This window comes from Labeo rohita, chromosome 20, assembly GCF_022985175.1.
Source record: "Labeo rohita strain BAU-BD-2019 chromosome 20, IGBB_LRoh.1.0, whole genome shotgun sequence".
Taxonomy (NCBI): Eukaryota; Metazoa; Chordata; class Actinopteri; order Cypriniformes; family Cyprinidae; genus Labeo; species Labeo rohita.
Window position 1 is genome coordinate 11,781,275 of NC_066888.1, and position 13,715 is coordinate 11,794,989.

General features: G+C 32.0%; 1 protein-coding gene across 4 annotated transcripts in view; it reads right to left on the minus strand.

The window, feature by feature from the left end:
- Window positions 1-13,715, minus strand: part of cdc42bpb (CDC42 binding protein kinase beta (DMPK-like)) — a 90,180-nt gene that overhangs the window by 45,757 nt on the left and 30,708 nt on the right. For all 4 annotated transcript variants that reach the window (XM_051137991.1, XM_051137992.1, XM_051137990.1 and 1 more), the window contains exons 3-5: window positions 4,948-5,031; window positions 2,237-2,332; window positions 486-634 (exon numbers count right to left, since the gene is read on the minus strand). In XM_051137991.1, the coding sequence (XP_050993948.1) occupies window positions 486-634; window positions 2,237-2,332; window positions 4,948-5,031 (329 nt within the window). The remainder of the gene's footprint in view (window positions 1-485; window positions 635-2,236; window positions 2,333-4,947; window positions 5,032-13,715) is intronic.

The window sequence follows — 13,715 nt, forward strand, 5'->3', positions numbered from 1 at the left end:
GTCCAGGACAAGCAGCCAGGAAGAGGCCCCTGAACCTGAACAGATCTGCAGCCCAGAACACCACAGCCATCTGCGGTCATTTCATTAAATGCTTCTTGTGGGAGTGGACATGTGGGTGAGGTGCTGTTGATCTCCAGTGTGCACATTACTCACACAGGGCCAGTGACCACTTTGCCTGGCTTGTGAGTACATGTTCAAACACTTGGGCAGAATCCTACATTGGGCAAACCTTGTCTGGCGTGTCGTTTTGTCTGGATCTAGTCTTGCGTTAAAAAACTTGACTATCAGCATAAAGTCTGGCCCACATCGCAGCTTACTCTGGCTTCCTTGGACAGGAAGGGGTTATCAGATATTTAAAGTGACTAACCACAGTTTGCTTTTTACAGACTTTTACTGAATGGTAAATCAAAAATTGTGGTTAAAGCTATGAATCAAGTCTGCAAGTGCGTTCTTTAACTCTCCCTTCACACACACAACCATGTCACCTGTGTACGTAGCGCTGCTGATGGATGGAGTGGATAGCGAGCACCATCTCTGCCACATAGAACTTGGCCATGTCCTCTGGTAGTCGGTCCTCAAATTTACTAAGCAAAGTCAGCAGGTCGCCTCCCACGTAATAATCCATCACCAAGTACTGCAAGAGGAGACATTATCATCTCTTATCACACAGCGCCATTCAATTACACAAACACTGAGTCAGCACTTCATAATATCAACTGAACAACATCAAAGAGTAGTATGATTAACAAATATTTATCACACAACCACACAGAACGCACTGTGCCTTATCCTACTGTATGCTGCATTAGTGCGTTTCAGGGTTGCGCTATCAGAGCTTTCGTTACAAATAATCATCATCAGTCACTCTGATAAACATGACATTTTCATCATGGCCAGTTTTTTTATACATCATTTCACTGATAATTATTTAAACATCATATAATAACATATTAATTTTATTAGATAGTTTACCCTAAATAAATGGATGAATGGATGCTATTTATGCATTTAAAGTGTTGTTAACTAAAATAAACAATTTAAAAGATGAAAATATATAAATATTAGATAAAAAACTAAGTAATGAAAGGTAAATATAATATAATATAATATAATATAATATAATAAAAAAAAAGCACATAAATTCACAAACTAAGTTAAAAAACTAAGTAAAATAATATAATATAATATAATTAATAATATAATATAATATAATAAATTACAAAAGCACATACAATCACATAAATCTAAAATTAAAGTAAAAAAGAAAGATGGAACTATTAGAAAAGAAAATGAAAAAGAAAAAGAAAAGGAAAGAAAAGAAAAGAAAAATAAATGATAAAGCATGTATTCACATAAACCTGAACGAAAATTTGATGACAATATATAAATATTAGATCCAAAACTTTAAGTAACATTTTGAATGTTTCTTTAAAAAATGTAAAAGGCTAAAACTCAAAGATTAAATGACAGCTAAACAGAATATATTATAATATAGTATATAACATAATATAAAAGTAACAAATGACAAAACCACATAAATTCACATAAATCTAAACTAAAATGTAAAGTATAAAAAAATTGATGAAAATAAATAATAGATTAAAAACTTAATTTCTCATTTCTGTGGCTAAAACTGAAATAAGATTAAATGAAAGCTAAAACAATTTAAAAGATGAAAATAAATAAATATTAGATCAAAAACTAAGTAATGAAAGCTAAATAATATAATATATAATATAATATAATATAATATAATAGTAATAAATGACAAAAGCACATACATTCACATAAACCTACACTAAAATTAAAGTATAAACATTAACATTAAAAATAAATTAAAAATAAATAAATAATAGATCCAAAACTTAAGAATTTCTCATTTCGGTGAGATCTTATTTAATTTTATTTATTTTTATTTAATCTTATTTCGGCTGAAATAAGATTAAATGAAAGCTAAATGGAATTAATACAATATAATATAATATAAAATATAACATAACATAACATAAATGACAAAAGCACATACATTCATATAAACCTAAACTAAAATCAAAGTGAAAACTGAAATTTTCAAAACAAAAGCTAACTTATAAATACAATTTTAAGAAATCTTTTTTTTAGATTATAAACAAAACACTGCATTACTGCTAATAATTTAGATTATGATTTATATCATGTTGCTAACATTCATTTACGACCTATTAGAATAAGTATATACAGGGACGGAGACGCATACCAGGTAGTTGTCATCTTGGAAAGCGTAATGCAGGGTGGTGATCCACTGGCAGTCTCCATTCACCAGGACATTCCTCTCTTCTCGAAAGCACGCCGTCTACATAAGACATAAGGACACTTCTTATCAAAACATTTAAAAAAATAATTAAAAATTTGTTATATCCTACACTATGCTTTGACAACCTTATAAAATAAATTCTTTTCAAACTATACCTACATTTGAAAGCGTATTCTTCCATTTTGCTTTAACTCTTTGAGTTTCTGTGAAACTAGTTTTTTAAACCATGTCCCTCATTTTTAATTAATTGTGTTTTTAGAGCTCAAGAATGACTGGGTAACTCATTCAATAAATTAAAATACATCCACCTGCAGTGATGACGTACACGACTTTCCCATTTCAGATGTCAGTCTTAGATCTTATATCTGTTTGAACTGGGACTCTGGACATGTGAGGAGGAATAAGCAAGCCCAGTGAAGCTCAAAGAGGATTACTGACAAACCAAGCGACAAAAGATCTCCTGACATGCCTGTGGGCGGCCCGTGGGCACTGTCAGGATTGATCGGGTTGAAACTAGGGCAAGAAAGAACAGGAGCAGAAAGGAAAATGACCTTGTTCTCCTACAGAGTTCAGGGTTAGATTGCAGTCATCGAGCCATTAGGAAGAAGCTTCGTACTGACTATACATAAGATATGGGAATTAGAGTTGCAAATGATTAGTCGTGATTAATCGATTCAAAATAAAAGTTTGTTTACATAATATGTGTGTACTGTGTATATTTATTATGTATATATAAAATAATATAAACTATACACAAGTGTTTACATACAAATATATTTTTAATATATATATATACATAGAAATACACAGTATACACACATATAGTATGCAAACAAACTTTTATTTTGAATCAATTAATCGTGACTAATCGTTTTGCAGATCTAATGGGAATATGCTATAGAGACCTTATGGAAAAACCAAGACTAGCAAATCAGGAGTAACTGGCTCTTACAACACCGCTTTAGTTGCCAAATTACAGAATTGCTCAATATTGGAAATTTTTGGCTTTTTTAGGCTTAGTTTTAATAATTGCACATTGTCAGATGAACAATTAGTCACTTATAAGATTAATATTAAGTCTGACATACCTAAAGTGCTCATAGTTCATTTCAAGGATACAGTAATCATCTAAAATATTCACTGAATGATCGAGTCTGATTCAAAGTGTTACTCCCTTGAAGTATGATTTGTGCATAATTTCAAATGACTCATTAAAAAGAATCTGTTCGTAAGATCATTTGTTCATCATTTGTTTGTGATTTACATCATAGCTGACACACTAGTCATATGTGTTCATCTGATGAAACAAGTGTTGTCAACTGATTAAAAAAAATTACTAAACCACACTTTTTTCTGAAACTAGTCACAATTAATCGTGATTAATTCCAAATAATCGCACCTAACATTAAAGTTTTCAAATATACTTTTATATTGCAATAATTTCACATTCAATCTTCAAATTAATGTAGAAACAAAGTCAGAAAAAAAACTAATTAACCACACATTTTTTCTGAAACTAATTACAATGATTCCTGATTAATCGCACCTAACATTAAAGTTTTTAAATATACTACTATATTGCAGTAACTTCACATTCAATCTTTAAATTAAATGTAGAAACAACAAAGACAGAAAAAAACTAATTAATCACGTTTTTTTCTAAAATTAATCACAATAAATCCTGACTAATCTCACTTAATTGCACCTAACATTAAAGTTCTTAAATATACTTTTATATTGCAATATTTTCACATTCAATCTTTAAATTAATGTAGGAACAACATAAAGCCGGGGGGGAGGGGGATAATCAAATCGCACATTTTTTCTGAAATTAATTACAGTGAATTGCGATTAATCTCACCTAACAAAGTTCTTTAAATACACTTTTATATTGCAATATTTTAATGTAGAAACAACAAAGACAGAAAAAAACTAATTAACCACACATTTTTTCTGAAACTAATTACAATGATTCCTGATTAATCGCACCTAACATTAAAGTTTTTAAATATACTATCATATTGCAATTTCACATTCAATCTTTAAATTAATGTAGAAACAACATAAAGACATAAAAAAACTAATCACATTTTTCTGAAATTAATCACAATAAATCTTGACTAATTCCATTTAATCACACTGAACATTAAAGTTTTTAAATATACTACCATATTGCAATAATTTCACATTCAATCTTTAAATTAATGTAGAAACAACATAAAGACAGGGAAAAAAAACAAAAACAAATTAATCGCACATTTTTTCTGAAATTAATCAATGAATCACGATTAATCTCGATTAATCTCACCTAACATTAAAGTTTTTAAATATACTTTTGTATTGCAATAATTTCACATTCAATCTTCAAATTAATGTAGAAACAACAAAGACAGTATATTTTTAATATTTATTTTAAAAATGTATTTGTTAAAATTTAACAGCTATCAATTTTAACATTTAAATAACTTTAATGCTGTTAAACTGGATAACACTAGATGAAACCATATATAAATGTCTAAAAATTCTGGTAACTACTTTTTAAAATGCTAGATTTATTTTCAACACCTTTTCGGTTTCAGTTGCAGCTGAAGCCCTGAAAAAAAAACAAAAAAAACAAAAAACAAATGATGAGCCATGAACGGAAATCTGTTTACCTCAGCCCTCTTTAGCATCTCCCACTTGTTGAGGATCTTCATGGCGTAAACACGCTCGGTGTGTTTCATCTTCACAACAGCAACCTAGACGGATAAGATGAGGAGTTAGCCAATGCATACAAACAAATTAAAACTCAGCATGATTTAGTGACTGTGGGGAATTTGACCGTTTTTATTTTCCTCATTTATTCATTCATCTCATGCACTCGTGGCCCACTTAGACCGAAACCCCACGGGGAAAGAAACTCTCTGAATGAGATGCTTTTGATCTCTGATGCCTCCGAATATCAGAAAAAGAAAACGCTGAGACTTAAGACTACTGACTTTTTGCCTGAAAAGAGAGATGGCACTCAAGAACCGGCTAATGTAGGCCATAAGACTGCAGCACACCAAAAAATGTCAAGGGTGACTGCCCTGAAGGGGGAGTGACTCAATATTAGGAAAGGGACAGGTTGGAAAGGAGTGTCTTGTTGGATGTTATTCATGTGGGGTGGGGACGGCAAACACCCTGCCTGAAGGAAGACACACCGGTCAGGGAGGAGTCGCATGAATGCTGTGATAATGCAGTGACCGTGATATTGGTGTCTGACATAAGTAAACAACTAACTTGTTACCAAGGATCCAAAACTAAAGGTTTATAAACAGACAGGAACCGTCAAAATAAATGTCAGTTTAACTTGAAGAAACTGTGACAGAAATATATTACTTAATGTAAAGACAGTACTACTACTGCTAATACAATTATGATTAAAGCATTATTTTTTGAAGGAATATTTAGCAGAAAAAGTATTTACCAGAATTTATTTAGCAGAAAAATGTATATACACAGTAATAAATAAATAAATAAATAAATTAATTAATTAAATTAAATAATAAGAAATTACTTTTTTTTTAATAAAAGCAATAATCAAAATCATTAATTCCTGTTGCTTTTGATTATGAAAATTGAATGAAACATTAAAAGAAAACAGGATTTCGTAAAAATGCAATTTTAGGAATTTTTTTTTTATAGGGCTTTAAAATTTCATTTTTGTTAAACTTTTAAGAAATTGCTGTTAAATTCTGTATGTTTCATGATTTCAATTAATTAACAAGCTTTTTGATTAATAAAATTTATTTTAATCGTTAAAACAGACTTTAAAAAAATTACTTAAAAAAAAAAAATCTGAATCCAGAAAAATTAAAACGAAATTTGGGAAAGAAAAAAAAAATGAATTTTGGAAAAAATAAAACAGATCCCACAGGGACTTATCTGTTCACCAGGGCTCAATTTATTAGAAAAAAAATACAGTACATACAGTAATACTGTAAAATTAAAAAAAAAAATAATAATAATAATAATACCCGTTTTCCATTTTAATACATTTAAAAATGTAAATTAAAAAGTCATTTAAAAAAACGAATAATAATAATAATAAAAAATAATAATATTAATAAAAAATAACTGGGCCTTAAAATAAAGGGCCTTAAAAATTGCTGTTAAATTAGAAAACTTAAAAATTGCTGTTAAATTAGAAAAAAAAAAAAAAAAAAAACAAACAAAAAAAAAACTTTTTTTGGGGTTGATAAAACTAAATTTGGGAAAAAATATTAGATAAAACAATTTATTAAAAATAAAACTTTTACAAATTTATTAGACAAAATACAGTACATCCAGTAAAATCCATTTTAATAAAACGTCATTTTAAAAAAATGGTAATTTTCATTAGTCATTACTAGTCATTATAATCTTTCAGATATTCTAATATGCTCATTTGCTGCTTAATTCTTATTATTAATGTTAAAAAGTTTATATTTAATGCTAAATATTTTTTGTGGAAACTGTGATACATTTGTATGAATAGAATAGAAAGTTTCAAAGAACACCATTTATCTGAAATAAAAACAATAATCCACAACATTATAAAATGTCTTTACTGTGACTTTTGATCAATTTAATGCATCCTTACTGAATAAAAGGATTAATTTCTATTTTCTATTAAATCACTTTCTATTAAGTGGTTATAGACCACTTTTATAATAATTTTCTTCCTCCCTGGCAGCCACTACACAGAAAATAGCTGCGTGAACATTAAGGATGGGTGATATCTTATCGTTTGCGATATACCGGTAAAATTTTTCCTCACGATAAGAATTAGTCTTCCCGCGACAATAACGATAAAGTCTAGTTGTTGACATATTTCTATGTGCGACAGTACGGAGTGACATGCTGAAGGCGGACGCAAAACTAGTATATCGCTAAATGAAGAGCTCCAATCTGAAACTGGTTTGGTCAAAACTGTGCAGTACGACAAAAATCGGTCTGAGCCTTGAATAACGTTAACTGTTACTAGTAGCAAGTGTGCGATGCAGATTTGTGTGTTTGAGTCTGTTTACAAACCTACTGTCCGACAAAGATATCATTTATTGACATGCTTTTTCTCCAAACTAACTTAATAACATAGTCAAGTGTTTGAAATAACCTTTCGCGATCAGACGTGACTCCGTATCACAGAATGAGGCAGAAATCGTACTATTTTATAGTATTATAAAGTCTATGTCTATTAGCATTTCATTATAAACATACGTTATCCTTATAAAAATACCTAAGATCGCTTGAAGAACACAGACAAACCATATATTGTAGCAATCGTATGTTAATCGTCTTCAAGTTTCCTCAGTTAAAATTCCTCTATCTGCATTTTATTCAGCTACAGCAATAACTGGATTAGAGATTCCTGAAGCGTTGTCAGTACTACTACTACTACTACTATTATAAATCATATGTGGAGTTTCAGCGCAAGGGCGCCCTCTGGCTTCCCAATGTGAAAGAGCTGTACTGCCAAGTGTGTTTCACAAGGAATTTGTCTTAATGTTAGGGGCTTCCAGTACAGAAACTACAAATAATTTGATTAACATTCCAGTAAGTTAAACAGTCCTTGCATTACTTGTGTACTCGGTAATGCCTACAACATCCTATTTTGGGTAAAAATAGTTAAGATAATACTTTTCTCTAAAGAAACGGATTTCCATGAATTATCGTCATTGATATCGTTATCGCAATAAATACCAGAAATTATTGTGATAATTATTTTTAAGCCCATATCGCCCATCCCTAGTGAATATTCCTCAAAACATGTCCATTTAAAGAAGTCATACAAGTTTGGAACAGCATAAAAATAAGTTAATTTCTGTGGAAAACATTCCTTTAAACTGGGCAGGAGCTATTCATAAATCTACGATATAAACATTTCTGTGAGATTTCATTGTTTTCCCTTTGACTTTCAAACACAAAACCTCCGTGCGTGACCAATGTTATTCTGCTATCTTCTGTCCACTAGCTATTTGTGACCGTCCAGTCGTCTAATGTTAAGTGGAGTCATGAATTTCCCTGTACTTTGCCTCGGACATATCACATGATGTGTGTTTACCCTCGGTGGAGGAACAGCGTTCCCCTCACGTGGACCCACACCCGCATACCTGCCCACAGCACAATGTGCTGCTTCAGCAAAGAACACGGTGCTAACTTTGCACACTAAGGGCGAATTACGAGCCCTGCTGCTGTTTTCCGCTTTTCGACCCCCTTTGATGTCCTCTGGAGTGTGTTTGGGCATGAATCAAAGTATTTGAAAGGTCCACTTTGACGACAAACTCAAACAGAGGCTTAATCACACACATGCTTCTTATCTGTAAGGCTCCTAACCGCAGCAGATAACTGACCTCATTACAAAAACAAACCGAACCCTGAGTGCTCAGAAACCCCACAATTCCTCCTCCCTCGGTGTCTCCTGTCCTCTTTCCCTCTCTCCTTTTTTAGACACACGTTTCCACAAAGGCGGTCGGCTTGACCTGATTGAAAATGCAGGGGAGGTACATGGAGAAAGAGACAGGAAGCGGGTGACCAAAGTGGACGCTGCAATGCGATTGTCACCATCGCACTCACTCGTGTACAAAGGAGAGATCATGTACGTAAGCCGTGAGGTCCTAGGGGATCAAAGGTCAGAGTTCACAGTGATTCTGACGTACAGATCTATACAGTGAGGCAGGTGCTAAGCAACTGTGCAACCCTGACATGGAAAGGGTTGCATCACTCGGAATATGCACTGTAAAATTCCAAACTGGCTTTGGGCCTTAATTGCTCAACACTGAGTGTGATTACAGGGCTTAAAATTACAAATTTGTGTCGGCACCAATAGCTGTGTAGGCAGCGCACCGACATACAGCACCGCTGCGCTGCGGGTGTCCCAAGTTAGAATCCCGGATCGACAACCTTTCCCGATTCCGCCCCCATCTCTCTCCCACTTCACTTCCTGTCAGCTCTATACTGTCCCAAAACACCAAGAACGCCAAGAAATACATCTTAAAGAAAAAAAAAAAAAAAAATTATATATATAATGTATGCATGTATATGTATATGACCGGGAATATTTTTTGTTATATTATTTTAGATTATTTTAATGTTTGTAGTTTGCACTGTATTTATAACAAACACAATTTAAAAAATAATATAAAGCAAAATAAAATAAGTTCTGCTGAAAAATTCAGGCATATGGTGTAGATAATCACTGAATTCCTTTCTAATTTTCAGCCTATTCTACCTGATAATTTAGGGCCCTATGATTTCATCCATGGAAAATGCAGATGGATTCACAGAATCCAGTCAGAAATATGGAATTTACTAGAGTCATATCATTTACTGACATGGAATGACCTGGAATATGCAGAATATGGGATGAATAAATCAAAAGTATGTCAGTACACTTGAATCAAAACGTACTATAGAATAGTTTCTATGAATATTAAGCGACAAAAGGACTTTAAATATGAACTCTGCATGTTTTGCGTGTCTCTCTGTGAATGAATGGCGCAGACGCGTGGTTTCGTTTACTACACACATACTGAAACGTGACGCTTTATGTTTTCACATTTTCTAAAACTGCTCTGAGTCACTTAATGATCTTTTTACAGTTTCTTTTGAGAATAACCATCATATTATCTGCAAACAGAAACTTAAAGGTCTTCACAGCAACCCGTCAAAATAAAATTTCAGTTTACTTTAAGAAATTATAACAGAAATATATTACACAAAGTAATGATACTACTACTACTAGTACTACTACTCAAATGGTACCGGGTTCGGTACTTTCGGTACTGACATTTTAAAAATGTTTGAAAGCCACGTGTGTCAGCGGATCCCTAATACATGTGCACATAGACGGATCCGCTGACAGATGTGGCTTTCAAACGCTCCCGTTATGCTTATTTGTGAGCGCTCGGTGAGGAGCGTGAAGCGCTTATTGTAGCCAATCACAGTCATGTCTGTTGAGTGCGTGAACACTATGGCCAATCAGCGATGTTTAAAAATCGGCTCAACAGCATTCAAATGTGCCAGGGAAATGCACATTTTTAAAATTTCAGCACCGAAAGTACCGAACCCGGTACCGCTTGACAACCCTACTACTACTACTACTACTACTACTACCACCACTACCACTACCAGGTTTACCAAAAAAATGTAAATACACATATTTCTAAAAATAAAATACATAAATAAATAAAATAATAAATTATTCTTTATAAAATCAATTAATTAGACATGCTTTTTATTATTAAAATGTAATGGAACCATTACAATGGGATCCAGAAGATTAATGGAAAAAACAGAATTTGGTTAAAAAAAAAAAAAAAAGTAAATAAACATTCCACAGGACCTTAAAACTGTTATCTTTGATTACCTTTTAATAAATTGCTGTTAAATTGTGTAAGTGTTACGATTTCAAATAATTAAATATGGTTTGTTTGTCTGGTTAATATTTTTTTTTTTATTTAACCATTAAAACAGTCTTGAAAAAGCAAAAAAAAAAATAAATAAAAAAAAATAAATAAATAAGAGGAGGAAAAAACAGAAACCAGAAAAATTAAAAAGGCAAAAAAAGGAATTAAAAAAAAAAAAAAAAAAAAAAATGGAATTTGAAAAAAATAAAACATAGGGCCCTATAAATCCAATAAAATTTGCAAAATCAGTATCACTAGGCTGTTTGAGATAAATGTAGGAATCGCATTTGCGTCAATTTTTTGAGAATGTGTGGAATTTGAGAAAGCGTCTGCTCCATACAACGCGTTGCAGTGTTGCAGTGCCATGGCACATTGTAGCAGGAGTCAGATTTTACTGACCACGTGAAGAGAGGTGAATTCAGTGCATGCACTTTGGGTGTAGAACCTGTTTTATACTTGCTGCGTTATCACGAGTGAAGGAATGAAGGACTTGGTTTTCAAACTAAAGTAAAGTAAAAGACAGTTTCTTAAACCAAAGAAGGTGAACATGTTGGTATTCTTGTGGGGGAAAACAAAAAAACATGTTAACACTGCCAGTTTAGCTTTACTTTTCTTTTTGTTTTCATTTCAAAAAGCTTGTTATCTTTGCTGTTTACCTCATGTTGTGCTATGGAGGCTCTCTTCATTTATTAATTTACTTATTTTATTTTAGATTTCTCAGTGTTTGCTAAACGTTCTGTGATTTATTATTAAAATAATACGGCATACACCACATACTATGCCTCGTCTTATTAGTTTTTCCTAATAAACGTTATGCAAGCTAGTTTGTCATTGTAGCCTTTTGTTTTATTGTTGTTGTGCTTTACAATAAAGAATATCAAGGAATCCATCTTTTGTTTGGTAGAATGAGTCTATAGCCCTGTAAATTACAGCCCTCTTTTTGTTATATACCAGATTTGATAACAACACTATTCAAGACACTTTGGAGACATCAGAAGCCCTGCAAGAACAAAACACTGGACTACTGCCATTAGGTCTGCGAACGTTTATCAACTACAGGCTGAAGACACAATCTTAATTGTGTTAGTATACCTGCAGAGAACAGAAGCCGCCGTCTTTTCTAAATCAATGTGGAGGACAGGGTTTGGCGTGTACTTTGACCTAATGAGTCTCTACATGAGTGATTCACTGCAGTAACTCAATACAGCAGATAAAGAGATCAGCGCTCATCCTCAACACGTAGAGCTCTCACTCTGCAGCCGTCATTGCAGGCGGTTTTGTCTGGCCTGTAGTGACTCACTGTGACGTTATGCAAAAAATGTCTGCTTCAATCTAGTTCTCCTTGATTCCCCTCCCAGTTCCATGTTTTTCTTTCTTGTTCTATTCAACAGAATAATTATTCAAAGTCTCAGGTGAGGCAAAAAGGAGTGCCATTTAAGTATGCGTCAACCACTAGACTCTACCACAAAAGCTAGTCTTTCAAGGGACAATCCTGTCAAAATAAAAATGCAGTCAACAAATACACTCAATCATATCAGTACAAACCCAGATGACTTGCTTTTTCCAAGATGGACTGCCAAGCTTCAAAAATGACATAAAAGTAGTTATATGACTTGAGAGCCTTTATTTAAAGTCTCCTAAAATCATACGTTCTCAAATCAGCTAAATCAACCTTGTATTGCTGATCAGTAGGGCCCTATGATTTCTGCATTGCAGAAAATATGAACAGAATCGCGGAATCTAGTCATAAAAACAGAATTTACTGCATAACACAGAATGCCGAGGAAAATATGGATGAATAAATCAAAAGTAGATCCGTGCACTTAGTGATATAGACTAGTGTTTGTGAACAGTAAGCCGCAAAAATACAATTTAAATATGAATTCTGCATGTTCTGCGTGTCTCTGTGTGAATGAACGGCACAGACACGCGGTTTTGTTTACTACACACTGTGTATGGTGCTTGCAGTGTTTTCAGCCTCTGCCGCTTAAAAACAAACGTGAACAAAAAATTAACACAAACATGATCTCTAGAACTGCTACTGCCACACGTTTCTTTTGAGAAAAACTACTGTCATATAATATACAAACAGAAACTTAAAGGTATTTACAGCAACCTGCCAAACAAAAGTTCAATTTAACTTGAAGGAACTGTGACAGGAACATTACTTAATGTGATGATAGAACTACTATAATAAAATTATTATAAATTGTTTAAGCAATATTTATCAATGTATTTACCAGAAAAATGTAAATACACAACACAGTATTACTGGGGAAAATAAAATAAAGTAAAATAAAATAAAACAAAGCAAAATAAAGTAAAATAAAATAAAATAAAATAAAATAAAATATTTGAGAAAACAATTCTTAATATTTATTAGAATTTATATACCAGAAAAACGTAAATAGACAGTATTACTGGGGAATAAAATAAAATTACATACATACACACAATTTTTTTTTTTTTTTTTACATCAATTAAGTAAAGGTGCTTTTGATTATTACAATTTAATGGAATTATTTAAATAGAATCCAGAACACAGAGTTTTGTGTGTATGTGTGTGTGTGTGTGTGTGTGTTTTTATATATATTATTTATATATTTACGACAAAAATATAAATACACAGTATTACTGGGTAAAATAAAAAAATAATTTATTACATCAATTAATTAGAGGTGCTTTTGATTATTACAATTTAACTGAACCATTCAAATGGAATCTACAAAATTAATGGAAAACACAGAACTTGGTAAAAAAAAAAAAAAAAAAAAAATGAATTTGAGAAAAACAAAAAAAACGCTTACATATGGTCTTAAAAAAAATGTAATTCATGTTAAAATTGTAATAAACTGTTGCTAAATTGAAGATAAATAAGATATGCTTTTTGATTATTTTGATTGATTAAAAAAAAAAAAAAAAATTACATAAATACATAAATAAATAAAACACACACAACAGAATTTCATCAATATTCAATATTTTAAATATAGATACATTTAGATTCCCCATTT